The sequence below is a fragment of the Dipodomys merriami genome, unplaced genomic scaffold (genome assembly GCF_024711535.1).
Source record: "Dipodomys merriami isolate MVZ:Mamm:240054 unplaced genomic scaffold, mDipMer1.0.p SCAF_14, whole genome shotgun sequence".
Taxonomy (NCBI): domain Eukaryota; kingdom Metazoa; phylum Chordata; class Mammalia; order Rodentia; family Heteromyidae; genus Dipodomys; species Dipodomys merriami.
Window position 1 is genome coordinate 27138600 of NW_027202715.1, and position 16434 is coordinate 27155033.

The window sequence follows — 16434 nt, forward strand, 5'->3', positions numbered from 1 at the left end:
GTCCCCTGCATGTCAAGCTCTTTTCTAATCTATTCGTCACGTTTCTGTTTGTATCAAAAGAACTCACTGCTATTCTGTGCTTTTCATCAAGGAATGTCTGTTTGCATGGAACGTGCTCTGAATCACAATTTTTCCCTAAGGAAACTGAAGCATTTGTAAATTTTTATTTGAAAACTGAAAACACTTAATTCATGCTTTTGATTATATTAAAATGACACTGACCTGTGGCACTTGAAGTGTTAGCAAGTGGGGGTGCCCACAATGTGGGGCTGGGGGTACCAGAACTTGGACTTTGCAAAGGACTGACTGAGCTGTTAAGAGCATTCAAGAGTGAGTTTGGGGTTGTTGAAGTGTTCAGTGATAAAGTGGAAGGTCCCAAAAGACCTGTAATAAATTAAAGCAAAAGTCAGTGCAAATGCATTCTAGATTTTAAACTGGAAGTGACACCAGGATTGCCATTTGGAATGTACATCACTATAATTTGCTATTTTCTAAATATAACATATGGGTGACAGATTTTCCTCCTTTAAAATATTTACATGAAACATTTTTTATACATCTCCAACACAAGAAACACAAATAGATGTTAGAAGGAAGGAAAGACAGATATGTCTAAGCCAGAAGAGCAGCGCAGTGTCTCTAGGCCCTGTGCTGTACATCCAGGTCAACAAGCCAGGATGAACAAAATTCTACTCAAGTGGAGATTCATTTTTATTTCTCTCCATGACTTGTTCATCACCTGCTTCCAAATAGGTTCTTTTCAAATCTCTTTCCCTAGGCAGTGACTAGAGAATATCTTCCTGTGGCAGAATCAGATCTATTTGAGTCCTTTCTGGATAGGGTCCTACTCTACAGTTGTCACATGAATGTCTGAACACATACATGAATCCTTTTGGTCCAACTTCATAAAAAAAAAAAAAACTTCCTTCCAAAAACATTTTTGCAAATGTGGTACCTATATACAATGGAATTTTACACAGCCTTTAGAAAGAATAATATTATATCATATGCAGGGAAATGGATAGACCTGGAACAAATCATTGTTAAGTGAGGTAAGCCAAGCTTAGAGAGATAAACAGTGCAAGTTTTCTCTGATCTGCAGAAGCTAGATCTAAAATACACTGTGACATGATAAATTACACAGGATTCTAGGTATTCATATATAGTGAGACCAAAGGAGGATACTCTTAGTGGAGTAACACAAAGATGCAAAGCCTATGTGCCTCTGATCATATAAAATAATATTTATCAAAACAAACTCCAGGAAATGGAAATAATAAGCTTTTTCTTTTTTGTTTTCTTTGGGAGGATGTGGATGGCACAGAAATGGAGGGACAAAGGGTGAACAAATGCAGACACTATGTTGAAAATGAACAATACAATTTATGGGTAGGGGAGGGAGGGAAAAACTGGGAAAGAGCTAGGGAAGGGGTGACATTGTCCAAAAAGAAATGTACTCATTACCTGACTTATATAACTGCAACCCCTCTGTACATCAACTTTGTAATAACAATAAAAATTTTAAAAAGCATTTTGGGTTTTGTTTTAATCATTTGATGCTTTGGGCATTTAAGATACACTCTGAAATAAAATGGGCATTTGTATACATATATCCAGGAATATGTATAAAGCATTAAGTATTTCAAGATAGATATTGGTATGAAAATGTGTTTAAAATTTGATAACTTTTCAGCTTTTCTCACTTATTTCCTTACTGGTGCAGGATAAACTCGGTTCCTACTAAATCACCTAATAGGCATTTTCTAGTTCAATGGAATATCAGTGTTATTCTGACTGTTCAGATGCCTATGGATAACTTCAGTCAATGAGGAAACAAGGGGGGAAATTATTCATTACTGTAATGGTGTCTGAGCATGGCTACTTGGCCTTAGTCATGTTTAATTTTATATATAGCATATTTTATATATATATATATATATATATATATATATATTAAACATTATCTCCCAACAGGTATTAGGGAAAAAATAATATTGCTGAGAGTATTTTCTTTGTCTCAATCAGAAGATAAAGTGATTAGCTATATAACTGTCTTAGCTTTTTACACAAAACAGATGAGAAAGGAGAAAAAAAGCAGAATAACTTTCTGTGAGCATAACTAGGCTGAAACAACTAACCAGTCTCTAAGATCATGGCATGGATGAGGCCATGGATACCAGCATAACTGTTAGATGACTCTGCTTCCTTAACAGGCTAATGCATTCAGGTGATACTGCTTGTTCCTTGCTTTATACATAAATACATGTCCATTTGTTTCCCTTGGTGGCTGCAAACTAGTTTTCCTTTGTGTCTAGGATTGGCAGACCTAATCACTGAGGGTGGGGCTCAAATTGCTTTCACCTCCCTTTCTCCCCCAACCCACCAGACAGATTTGCAATTACTTTTCAAAAAGCAAACTGGATAATCTTTATCTCTAGGGGCCCATGGCAATATTGCAAATGCGAGAGAGAACAAACACATAAATTATAGTCAGCCTGCTCACTTCAATCTCAATGGCATTCTTAATTTAGGTGAACAAACACAGCCACTGAAAATAAAACAGTCAGACCTTGATTATTTATGCCAATGTAGGAAGAATCTGAGTAACCAAAATCCTCAGAGCCTAACAGAAAACCCAAAATTGATTCAAGCTTTGTTACTTTTCACCTGATCTTAAGACCTAAAGAAGAAAAGAGGAAAAAATAGCATTTAAATGGAGACCCCAAATAGTAGAAAGGGAACCAGATACACATTTCCCTTGTGACTGAGAATTGCTGTAATAATAAATTTTATACCTAGTCCAGTGAGTCCGAGGCCTGCTGAAGCTAAGATATCCAGGCTGGGACATGCCAGGCCGGCAGGGCACGATGCTGGGGATGGACTGGTTGCTATGGTAACCCCACTGCTTTCAAGTCCGAGGAGACATTTCCTTGCTTCATACATATTTAAGGCATTTCGCTCAACACTTTTCACAATCACAGACTATGAAAACACATAATGGAAGAAAAAAAAAATGTGACATGCAAGCAGTCTACAATGAATGAGGGGTGAGGGAGGTGGGTGGAAAATGAAAATGCTAACGAGATTTCCACTCAGGGGATATTAATGCTGCTCTGAAATCAACGGCAAATTCTAACCAATTATTTCCTTAAGTTTACTGCTATTAAATTATACAACGTTAGCTACCATCTATGGCATGTGTCCTGTGTTCCAGGCACAGTGATGGAAGCCATGTGAAGGTTCCAATGCTCTCCAGACCCTGATGGCATAGAAATCCTCGTTCCTATTCAGGAAGCTAAGGGCTTTAGTTAAGGTCCCCACACAGCTGTGAACTGATAGCCAGGAGATGGAGATGGGGACTCACCCTCTTCACAACTTCTCAGCTTTAAATTAATGTCCCACCCATCCCTCTCACCCTTTCGAACCAAATCAAACCTGTCACCAAATACAGATGCCATAATAGCAGTCACTTACATTTGACATTTATGGTTTATTAAGTAACTAATAGGCCTTAAGGTTCTACTAGCTGTACTGATGGCAAAGTCCCTGACATAGGAAAACAAAACAAAACACAACACAACCTATTCCCCTTGATGGACTCGTGTAAAAAATTGGAAACCAAAAGAGGGAAGGCTCCAATGGATAATAAATAAAATGTGTGGCTAAGAAAGCAGTTAAAGGACTAGTTAGCTTCAGGACATCTGGGCACAATGAAGTGATCCAGGATACTACAAGATCTTAAAGTCTTCATCTAAAAATCTCTATTTCCCAAACATCTACTCATTTCCTTCAGAATCCATGGAACTCCTCTTGTGCCTATCCATCTTTATATGCACAAGGCCTTGATTCTCTATCCGTCCGTATCTAGGACCCAGATTAGGAAAGCATGAAGTTTCATTATATATATTACTAATGTCCTGTTTTCAAACTTTCAACTCACAACCACTGGCTATCTTTTCCTTAAAAATGTTTTTCTTCACTGAAGTACGATTGGTTTTCTTCAGCTGGACAGTAAATATCACAATACACAAATTATATGTAACACCATATAACATGAAAACCCTTCCATGTATACAATAAACTTCATTAGTTTATACATAAAGCTTCAACTAGAATGTCTACAAGAAGGAAGTCAGTATTCTCTGTGACCAAACGGTTTCAAAAGTGACCATGCCAATGTTTACAATAATAATGTGGGAACATTCCTCTTTCCTTATATTCTCATTAGTAAGTAATGTCAGATGTATCCTGTTAAATATCTAATATAAACATAATTTCAAGAATTTTGCAAAATCTAGAGAGGCTCTAAGAAGTCTGAACATTTGCATGAAAAAGAGAAGAGTGGGCAACCATCGTTTAAGGTTGCTAGAACTACAACAATGGCTGGAACATTCTCAATACTCTAAGGATCTCCTGAATTGTGCTAGATATAAACACACACACACAGACAGACACACACACACACACACAGACACACACACCAACACACACACACACACACACACACACACACACACAAAAACCACATAAGAAGCCTTATGAACTCTCTGATAACAAAGTAAAATTTAAAGTTACCAGGTTTCAAATTTAGACAAAAAAGTTTTCTTTCATATGTATTTCTATGAAAAATAATGGTTACTAATGTACTAATGTACAAAAATAATGGTGCCCCAAATCAACAAATCCATAAAGAAAATTATGACCAGTAATGCATAATCTTATAAATTTATATAGATATAATTAAAGCTAAAATAGCATATTTGTTCTATGTAAATGCAAATAAAGTGTTACATGCAAAATAAAGTTGCATAGAATATGAGCTTATATTTGATTCTTTGGGTCCAGACTCTGAACCAACCTTGCTTGGCTGTTTTGGCTTTGGTTTAATACTAATGAAGACATCAAGCTGTTCCATCAGCTGAGCAATGAATTGTGGATCTACTTCAATTTCTTCCTTCATATCAAACATCAAGACAAGAGGAAGACAGCCCTAGAAAGAGTCACAGTAGAATGAGTAAGAATTCAACATTCCAGGCCCTGATATTTGAACATGCTTACAAATTCAGTCTTTTTTCATATTTGAACAGAGAATGAAAGTATTAAAGCTAAACTATACACCTTTACTTAGCATGGAAGGCTAGTGTAGGAGTAATGCTGAGGGAGAGGAATTATTTGGGCATAAAAATTGTGTATCTCAAGTTTCTGGTTTTGGCCTTAGATTTTTTAACCCATTCTTCACCTTGGAAAATTCCAGTCTCTCAACTTGCTTTTGTCAGTGGAAAGGAGATTCTGGGCCACAGGAAGGACACTAATCGTGTGCCTTTGTTCAAAGACTTACAGTTTGGCTTTTTCCTTGTGTCCCCAAGTAAAGCTAAACATCTGTGGGTGTTTAAATAGCTTCACATTTTGGCCCCACTTTGCTCATACCACCAAAGTTCTGTATCTAAGCCTGCTCCTTCCTTGAGGACAGCCTCTCATTATCCTCTAAAGTGATCCTGCATTTCTGTTATCTGAATTCGTCAGCCGCTCCTTCACCAACCCAACTACTATTGACCTTCTACTGCAACTCAAGCCATACCCCTTCTTGGAATTAACTGTTACTATTGTACCTTCTTTAACTACCCCCTTTTTGACAACTGCAGTTTAGATGTTCTTTTTTTAAAAAAAAATTATCTCTGATGCTTTCTTCTTGCTCCCTAATCTAGAGAGCATAGAAGCCATCAAGTATGCTTTCTCTGATGCACATCATAGTCAGTTGATAGATTTTATACAAATGTATCAGAAATTAATGCTTAATACACTAGGATTAAAATGAAATATTATGCACCACTTCACTTGTAGACAACAGTGATTTTTTAAGGAAAAGTATTATATGTAGAAGTGATTACATTATAAGCACAAATCTTTTAATGTATCCCTCCTTTCTGTGCAATAACAATATGTCTCACAGCAAGCCTATATTTTTAGCAGTTGTAGTCAAAGTATGAGAGTAAACATATAACTGTACAGAATACTTGAAAAAGTTCATTAGACTCAACATGAAAAGAAAAATATACCGACTAATTATAGCAATTATTGGATATGAATATGTTGCCTGTATGGTAGCATATTAAAAATAACTTGATAAAATAACTTGGCCAAAAAGAGAAAAACACAATTTTCTTAAAATCATATAATTATATATATATATATATCATAAACCTGAATGATTATGACATTTTCATCTGTCAAGAGAACAGATTTTCTGAAAATTTTCTTAAAAATGATTAAGTTAATAGCAAAGGTCACATCTGACACTTCTACTGATCTTATTGTTAAGATCAAGAGAATACAGTGGTAGTGGTGTTTTTCTTTTGGGGAGACCAGGGACATGTAGGCTGTCACAATGTAGCCCTAGCTAGCCTCAAATTCCATCTGCTGGAGTTACAGGAATGTGTCATCACACTCAGCTACAGTGGTAACTTTTATATTTACAAGCCCAGCATTAGGTGTATTCTGTTACTATATATTGCATTCAACTACAGTGGTAACTTGTATTTGCAAACCCAGCATTAGGTCTATTCTGTTACTGTATATCAAGCTACCCACTGGGGTTTTAAATTAATATAGGATGGAAAGAAATATTATAAATTATAAATTAGAAGCAGTGTTGAATCATAATGTTTTTGTCAATAAGTAACACTTAAATTCATGGCTTAATGTAGAAATGCTTCATACCAACAAAAGTTATGTCTGTGAAGATGGAATTTATTTTCTTTGCAATTAGCACATATTAGTTATTCTAATAATGTATATCACTATGACATTTTCAGATGCACATCTAAGATATTTTGATTATATCCATCTGAGGATGGAATTTAAATAGTATTTTTGTTTTTCTGTTTAAACAGAGAAGCCCTGCAGCCAAATGCAAACTTCACATTCATGCAGAGGTCAGACAAAAAAATACAAAGCTTCAAAAACCAGTCATTTATTTCATTATAACCCCTTCTTTATTTAGTCTAATTGCAAGAAAATTAGCCACCTATGCAATAAAATTCAGCAAACTATGAACCTTACTATATTTATTCCCACATATTAAAGAAACTTTCCTATTCAACCAGCCTTCTAAAGTGCTTTCTTAAATATCACATAGTACAATGCAATGTCTTTTAAAGTTAAATTAAAAAGTACAGCACCCATTTCAGTAATCTTACCATGAGATATTGCCTTGCGAGACAGACAGACTCAATGGTGCCCTGGAGGTAGACAGTGGATTTCTTCTGTGGGTTACTGGGATCAGGAAAGTGGATTTGAGCACCCGTTCTCTGCATGATATGTTTGATGTTGCTCCCATTTCGACCCATCATAAAGAGATGATGCTGAGCTGCAATGTCTAGCTGTGTGCTCACAGGAATAGCTGATGCTAAACTCCCAGCAAGATGTTCCAATAGCATGGCAGTTCCTTCCTAGCAGAGAACAGTGGAAGGAATATAATACTGTAAAATATGACTGCCCATATACCGAGAAATGATCTATTACAATTCTCAGAGCTAGGGAAAAATGTAGTATATTCTATTAACCCCAAAATTATGAAAAACAAATTAATATCCTTAAAAATAAACCTTCAGTGGTTTCACACATATCAACCTAGAGAATTGTCTACATCATTTACCTTCACAGCACTAGTGTTATTCTGAGATCCTCGTACTATGACAGTAGCACCATACATTCGGGAACGCTGTTTAAATGATACTGAAATGTTGTACGTTTGTGATATGTGCTGAATGGACGGGGAATTAGGGTCAGGAACTGGTTGAAGAATTCCAGCAATTGGCAATTCAAACATCAGCACCAATGGAAGCAGCTCCTAAAACAAAATTATGAGAACCCAGAAGCATTAGTTCAAGCATTATACATGTAGAAATGGATACATTTTATTTGTTCTTTCCTGAAGATAGATTTTAAAACTGTTCTATGGGATACCTAATCTTCAGCAAACTCATATCTCAGTAAGCTCAGATGAATCTGGGGCATTTGTTGACAAACTTCTATTTGATCACATAAAACTCAGGAAAGGCTGGGCACCTAGCTACTCGGGTGGATGAGATCTGAGGATCATGATTCAAAGCCAGCCCTGGTAAGAATGCTGTGACACTCTTATCTCCAATTAACCACAAAAAAGCTGAGTGGAGCTCTGGCTTAAGTGGTGGAGCAGTAGCATTGAGCAGAAAAGCTCAGGGACAGAGCTCAGGCTTTGTGTTCAAGCCTCAAGACCAACATGACAAAAAAAAAGTCTGCTAAGATACTGAATAAGATGAAACCCACAATGTTTCTAAGAAATGACTTCAACAGAAAAACATTTTATAAATAACACAGAATCTCATTTTAAAATGCTGACTATAAAATACCTACAATAAATATTTGAAAATGGACATGAAAACAACTTTGGCCAGGATATTTTAATGCCTTAATATGCCTTTGCTAAGACTGGTTTGAAATATTCAAATAATATATAGTTACCCGAATTCTAACTCGGGCAGATTCAACACCTGCTGGTTGTCCTGCTATAGATACCTGTGAAAGAAAGAAAATACAGTTAGGTTTATTTTAATCAAACTTACATCTGCTTTTCTAGTTATCTTCTACATTGTTAATAAAAGGAGAGCCCAAGGAAAGAGACATCTTCATTATTTGGAAGCCCCTTAAAGATGAAGGACCTCAGACCTGATTAAGGCAGAACTGATTAAGCCCAGAGCTGATTAACCAGAATTTGCATTTTAATGAGATCCTCAGGTATCTTACCCCAACAGAACCACATCACTCTTAAGATTTGCCTAAAGCTCCTTAGGCCCCAGGAGGCCCTCTTTCCCAGTTAAGAGGGCTGTGGAACACCAACCCTGCCCAGCTTTTTTCAGTACTATGTAATAATGTCACACAGTACTCCCATATTTTTGGCAATTATTCTTATTTTTGGCATTTTTGTCTCTCTCTGTTTAAACTCTTTTCAGAACAGGTATACATCAATATGCAATGACATGCTGTACTATATTCTCAAAATATCTACATAATCATTACTCCAAAACCCATGTCCTCCATCTTTCTCCTGGTATACCTTGAGCCTTCTCACAACTTGTCAGATATAACATTAGTCTCTGACTGGGGTGGGGTGCAGTAGTTCCAGATTGCAGCTCTTAGGACTAAGAGGCCATGACATAGAAGCCGTTAGATACTTGAACATGGCTCTTGCCTTTAATTGTGGTTTCCTAGCTAGTCCCTATTCTGCATCCCAACTTCACTATTAAGACCTGTAGAGAAAAGACTATCACAATGGTCAACAGTTTCTAGTGTCATGATTTGGTTTAGAACACTTCAGAATACTACCTGTTCTTCAAGTATTGGAAATGTTTATATGTAGACAAATGTGTTCCAAGAGATAAACCAGAAAAAGTGTCATAAACTAGAGAGACAGCAGTCAGTCATTGTGAGGAGGCAGTGTACTCAGAGATGACCTGGCATATCCTGAACTATTATCGAGGGCCTGCCTGGCACACAGCATCAGGTCTCAGCCTTTGTTGCAGGGCTTGATTTTCTGATCATCACATCCTCTCTTCATTTCTACCAACCAAGTGTGGATAAACATGGTGAGGCCCTAAATGTAATTCATCCTCAAAACCCACAGCACCTTCAGTCTTGGCAGAGGTTACTGTAAACGATTACTGTTTTGCACTCGTTCCTCAAAGATACACATACTGAACATTACGCTGAAATTCAGTCCTCAAAAGATCTCATGGAAAGATGAAGCACCTGGTTACTTTTTTCTGCTTGGTTGTTCCTGTTGGAATCTGGGAAGTGGATGTGGCATCCAGTTTCTTCCATCACTTTTTTAATGTTGTTGCCTCCTTTCCCGATGACATGCGAATGCTCTGTATGCGATACATCCATCTTCAATGTGACCCGGTTGCTCTAGGTGGAAATAACGGTTTATTTCTTGATGCATGAAAAAAGGAAAGAACAACTCCCTGAACACTCCATCCTGAATGTTCCAGACTATTAACAAAAAGGGACCGAGTGGGAAATCTTACGTATTTCTTTATAATCTCAGTGTTACAAGTCCACTTGGTTATTAAAAAATATTTTCATTTTAAGACAAATTAGTAGAACAAAACAGATGAATATATTATTTACTACAATAACTTCTTGGAAAGTAGACTTTAAATGAAGTCAGCTACACTAACAAATAAATTACTTGTTTTTTTTCTTTAAAGACATTATTCATGGAACATTTAATCTAAATAACTAAGAACAGATGAAAACACAATTATAAGGGATAGGCGTATTAGAGGCCTCTGGAGCTACAATGATGGAAAATTAGAAGAAAAATAAAGTCTAAATGAATAAGGAAGCCTTCACAGGCATTTCTAAGTCTGGTATATTCAGAAGGTAATGTTAATCTATGTGGAACTTTAGCAAGTAGATTTGTTTCTGCTGAGACAAAGTAGAATAAGGAAGAATCATAAAATCACAGATCCCTGCTAGTGCAATGTCTTTATTAAATAAAGAAAAATGTAAAATATCAAAGACTTGAACAAAAGCACCATGGTCATATTGAAATCTATGTACTAAATTTAGGGGAATTCAGTGTACAACTATAAAAAACCTTTTCAATTTTCAACAGTGGCTACCAAGTAAAATTCAAAATGGTTAAAAAAAAGCACACACATCAATAGTCTTAACCCTCTGAAACCTTAAATTTCAACGTAACCCTCTTAAATACTTTGATTTTTAAACATCATTCTTTCATTTTAGCCTTTAGAGTTTGGTAAAATGTCCCTCTTTGGGAGAAAATTCTAAAATATTTAATAATTATGAGGTGAATAATTTTTAAAAATTAAAAAGAACAATAAAACAGAAGGGACAAAAGAAAGGGGAAAATCAGTGATCATTCCAATGAAATAGCTAGTGGCAAAATCAATTAAGCAGTCAATAATTCAATATAGTTAAAAACCAGACAGCCTGAATTTAAACCACATCCTCAATTACCAACTCAGAGATCCTGAACAAATTATTTAATCTCTTACACTTTAGTATCTATAAAGTATAAAGTAATTAGCAAAGTACCTGCCATATGATAAATGTTTTAGATGTGACTGAAGAAATTAAACTCTCACCAATGAGAACAAACTCTCAGGTATTTAACTTTCCTTGTTATCCATACATATACTTGGAATTAAGAGTTGGAGAAAACAACTGTGCAAGAGCAAGCAGGGACTTTGTGCCATCACACACAGGACAGAGAGAAGATCAATATAGTTTTCTGTTGACACATCTTTATTACTCACCCTATACTAATCAGGGCAATAGCTACGTCTGAACATTGTGTGTATGTGCGTGTACTATCATCTATAGATACATATACATATACATATATCCACATACATATATGTGTGCATGCACTTACCTTACATGAGAGAATCAATTCAAAAATTGAGAGTCTGTAAGTACCATAGAATCATGTGCATGTTTTAAGTCACAACATTACTTCTTCCTGTTTGTCATTTCTCTAAACAGTTCTTTCATAATGCCATGAAGTGACTTTTGCAGCGACAAGGTTCTGAGTGTCCTTAATATTCACTTACTTTTGTGTCTAGGACAGACATGATCATCTCCTTGGCTTCTTTAACATCTTCTTTCTTTCCAGAAACCTTAATATGGGGATCTATAAGAAATGAGAAGGCTCAGTAGAAACTCTAATAATTCCCCAAAGTCTGTTTTAAAATGGATATCACATCCGGAGCTGTTAGTCTGAAATCCTACCTACTCAGAGGCTGAGATCGAGAGGATCACAGTTAAAAGCCAGCCTGGAAAAAAAAGTCTAAGACTCCAATTAACCGGGGTTGGGGATTGGTGGGGGATGGGGTGGGGTGGTGTTCAAGTGGTAGAATGACAGCCAAATGAGTAAAGGTTTTTATTTCAAATCATGATACCACCCCTCAAAACTGTGTGTGTGTGTGTGTGTGTGTGTGTGTGTGTGTGTGTGTGTGTGTGTGTGTGTGTGTGTGTGTGTGTGTGTGTGTGTGTGTGTAAAACTGTTATGATTGAAGAAAAAATAGATTCCACCATATAATGAGTTTGTTTTATTGTAGGTCTGTTATTATTGTAGTAAAATAAGTATATGTAAAAAATTACTCAAATTGTGCATTTATCTGTGGCTATTTTTCCATTTGAAGAGTGGCTAAGCCATTTAATTTTATTTTTGCAAAGTATATAATTGTAAAATAGGGGTCTAATTATTTACATAATTATTAATGTGACTTATTTACTAATTTTTGCTACATTCCAGATTTTGCTTCTTGAGGTATTTTTTTTTCTAAACAGAGAAAATCAATCACAAGGGAGTTTAGTAAACCTGCCCAAGAAACTGCTCAGAGAGTTGGTTATTGTAATGTCTTAAATCTCTGACCCATGCTTATAAACGGTGATGATTTGGAAAACATCATTATAGATTAGGATTAATGGGGGAGAAATCTTTAAATTTCCCTCAGGAATATTTAATATTTGTGCAGAATTCATATCCAGACTACTATTTGACATTTCTGTTGTTTGTTATTGAATCTTACATAGCAGAACATCATACTCATTCAACAGATATGTACTGATTAATGTGTGCACCAGACATGGCCCTAAGTGGTTAGTCTGTCATGGATAAAAAAAGACCTCCGGCCAAATATATATAATATTGTTCAGGGGGACAAGAAATCAAATTACTTCATATATTAAAATATAGGTGTTGCAAAAAGGAAGGAAAAGGAAAGCAAGACAAAGGGATCAGGACAGCCTCTGGGGAGGGGAAATAGAGGACTAAAGGTGCAAGGTGGATAAATCACAGCTGTCTGTAGCAGCTAGAACCTTCCAGTGAAGCAGACAGCAGAGCAAGGTACCAAGGGGAGGGATACACCTTTCCAGTTTCCTTATCAGGATTCTAGTCCTCCAGGAGTCTGAGGGTTCTGTTTATAAATCAGAAGATAATTCTCAACTTATTGGCCTCAATGATATAGGCTGAGCAATGAAGAGAATTCATTATGGTCTGTCACATCACTGGGAATCCCAAACTCTTGATACCTATAATATACTGACTTTTCAGCTAAGTTCTTATATCCTGTATAGAAGTGACAAGATCAGCCAAGAACTGGTGGCTCCTGCCTGTAATCCTAACTACTCAGGAACCTGAGATCTGAGGATCAAGGTTCAAAGCCGGCTGGACAGGAAATCTCTTAAGACTTTCATCTCCAGTTAATCATTAAGAAGCCAGAAATGGAGCTGTGGCTCAAATGGTAGAGTGTTATCCTTGAGCTAAAAAAGAAGCTCAGGGACTTGAGTTCAACACACCCCTTCCCTCCTCCTCCCTACCCCCCTCCCCAAGAGACACAATCAGTGGATATTAACTGTCCGGGCCCTTTAAGTCTTCAAAAGCATTCATTCTCTAGAAGGAACCAGAATCCCCACCAGCATGGGGCTTTTCTCCAAGCCACACATATTTCCCCTGACACTGTGATATCCTCATTGCCACCTCCCAGTCCAGTACCACGTGGAACATGTCATATGCTTAAGGCATAAATGGGCAATGAGCGGGATGGGGAAGGGGATGAAGAGGGAGATCAGGTTTCCTTAAAGTTACCCACTCATGGCGCTGAGATGGTGAAATCACAGCTTCTGAGTTCAAGAGTGCTCTGGCCTTTTCTGGGGGGAGGGGGGGCGGGGAGACATCCCAGCAGCTGTGCTTAATTTGAGTCAGTGCCATCAGCTCCATCCCTGCCCTGCCCTGCTCTGCTCATGGCTCCAGGCATTTCTCTTCATCCTGTTTTTACATCCTTCCTCTGACACTTGCCCTGTCACAGGAACATAGTAAACATCAAAGGCCTTAAGAGTGTTCAGAACTTTCAAAATGTTAAATATCAGGTGCTGGGTGTCCAGGGCACAAGGGATGTCCAGACACTGCTGCAGGCACGGCCTACTCTCTTTGGCTCTGTGATTTGCCAGCTAACATTACTGCACTTTTGTAATTCTTAGGATGATCTTTTCAGCCCCTCCTGAGGTATTTACACAAAGAGCTGTCTATATCCAAAATTACAGGCCCACCTGTCTTCACCTTTGGTTTGTGTTTCTCTGGCTGATAATTTACTCTGAACAGGGTGGAGAGAACCCAGTGTTCTTCAAAACACACCTGAGGATCAGATTCACTGCAGCACTTGCTATACTAAAGGTTCCTGAACAGTCTGAAATAAATCAGCCTTTTATTGCCCAACCCCTTTCAGAATTAGATACTTGGTGGTACAGACGTTTGAACTCAGGGCCTTGAGTTTGCTAGGCAAGTACCCTAAGCCATACTCTTAGCCCTTTTTTGCTTTAGTTATTTTTCAGATAGAGTCTCAAGTTTTTGCCAGGGCCCTGCCTTACACCATTACTCTCCCATCTATAACTCAAGTAGCTGGAGTTACAGCCATAATCACTACTGCCAGCCTATCTGTTGATATGGTGTTTCACAATGTTTTTGTGTGGGCTGGCATCCAACCACAATCCTCCAGATAGCTACTATCTTTAAATAAAAGATAAAATAAAAAAACAACCAGAGTATTAAGCCACATGAGATTTACATACTGAATGCATATAACAAAAGCTTCCACTGGATATAAAAGGATTTTTCTGTACACAAATAAAATGTGTATTCTGAATGATACAGTAACTTATTGTTCCTTACAGGTCAGACAACCGCATTAAAATTCCTATACATCAGAGATACAGAGACACACACACAAAGAGAGAGATGGAAAGAGAGAGAAAGAGAGTGAGAGAGGAAGCCTCTGTTCTAATAAAGAAGAATTTGATTACCATCTCAGCATCAACAAAATAAGAAAAACAAAGCCAAAGCCTCATGCTTTATTTCAAAGTGAAAGAGCACCATCTAGTGACCACAGCATAAATTACCAATGAACACAGAGACAAAAGGGCACACATAGGCAGTTGCCAACATGACACTGTCTCCAGCAACTGAATCTATGCTGGTTTTGGAGAGGTTCTTCAAATCAAGTTAATCAAATTCAATGAATATGAAACATGACACTCTAATTTAGACTGTTAAGAGGGTTAATGGTGCCATATTTCTCCTTCGCTTTTACCCTCACTTAGAAGACATACATAGAATATGTGCTTTTATTCCAAGTTGAACTTGACTGTACTAAGTTTACAGTCTAGGGCCTTAAGGAATTCATGTTTAATTCAGACTCACTCTGATAAAAAAAAAAAAGAAGTCAAAGTACCAACCACACTAATCAATACAAAAATGAACAACAGGTCGGGCGGGAAGTGTTCAATGATGATTAGAGTCATGGAAAATAAGAGTGTATCTTCCCTTCTCCAAAATGAATTGCTTTGAAAGAGAACTCTAATTTAGACATATAAGTTTGGAGATGTTGATGGTGAAAAATAATCTTCATTACTTTATAACCATTTTGGACACAGTGATCATTCCTTGGTTTTGTAACAGCCCAGTGAACTTGGACATTCAACACAGACATTACTGACCACACCCACATCAAGAGCAAGGCACCCTGCCAAAGGAGGACATAGAAACCTATAGAAGAGGCTAAGCTGCCATGCCCAGGTGACGATCTGCCCTGAACATCCCCAAATTCCAACACTCATCTTAGTACCTATATAAAGACCTAGAGAACTGTCAAATAATATGCATGCAGATGTTTAGGTTTTATATTCCTTTCCCACCCAGCTGCTCTCATCAATCTGGTGCCAACCCAGGAAAGAAAGACCACCATATTGCAACTTGGCCTTCACAAAGTCCATGAGGTGACATAAATGATGTGCACATACAGTGGACATTTAACATTTGTAGACTGCAAGGAGAAGAGGAAATGGGCCTTTTTAGAAAAGCTAAACATTTCACAAAAAGGTTCTTATGACTTCTATCTGGAAATTCATAAGGGTTTGTTAAGGCAACAAGCATTTTCACAAGAATACCTGCTTGAAAACCATACTTTCAACAAAAATATATTTGAAAGAGTTGAGATGGTCTCATAAACTCAAGTGAACTCTAGCTATGGTTTAAAAAGAATGACTTCATGATACTCGCTGGTTTTCCTTCCTTGGAGACATTCATGTATATTTTATCAACTTCCTTTACCCCTCAAGACTAAGGCCCTTCCTCTTCACCCCAATGCCACAGCCAACCCTACAGAAAATATTTATATCGACCATCACTGTATCTAGTGTCACAAGATGTATTTAGGCCTTTAATCTTTCACCAGTAATCTGTCCGTAGCTACTTTCCAGTCTCCACAATTGAGTGCTGTGGAGCAGAATATTCAGCGTCCAAAATTCACATTCTTTTTTTTCTCAGCATGTTCCTGAGGGCTTTAGCTCTGTAACTGTCTGGGTCCCAAG

General features: G+C 37.2%; 1 protein-coding gene across 3 annotated transcripts in view; it reads right to left on the reverse strand.

The window, feature by feature from the left end:
- The window catches only part of Bicc1 (BicC family RNA binding protein 1), a 244488-nt gene that overhangs the window by 32878 nt on the left and 195176 nt on the right, over positions 1 to 16434 (reverse strand). For all 3 annotated transcript variants that reach the window (XM_070021069.1, XM_070021067.1, XM_070021070.1), the window contains exons 4-11: positions 11619 to 11698; positions 9787 to 9945; positions 8503 to 8556; positions 7655 to 7849; positions 7197 to 7448; positions 4859 to 4990; positions 2796 to 2982; positions 223 to 384 (exon numbers count right to left, since the gene is read on the reverse strand). In XM_070021069.1, the coding sequence (XP_069877170.1) occupies positions 223 to 384; positions 2796 to 2982; positions 4859 to 4990; positions 7197 to 7448; positions 7655 to 7849; positions 8503 to 8556; positions 9787 to 9945; positions 11619 to 11698 (1221 nt within the window). The remainder of the gene's footprint in view (positions 1 to 222; positions 385 to 2795; positions 2983 to 4858; positions 4991 to 7196; positions 7449 to 7654; positions 7850 to 8502; positions 8557 to 9786; positions 9946 to 11618; positions 11699 to 16434) is intronic.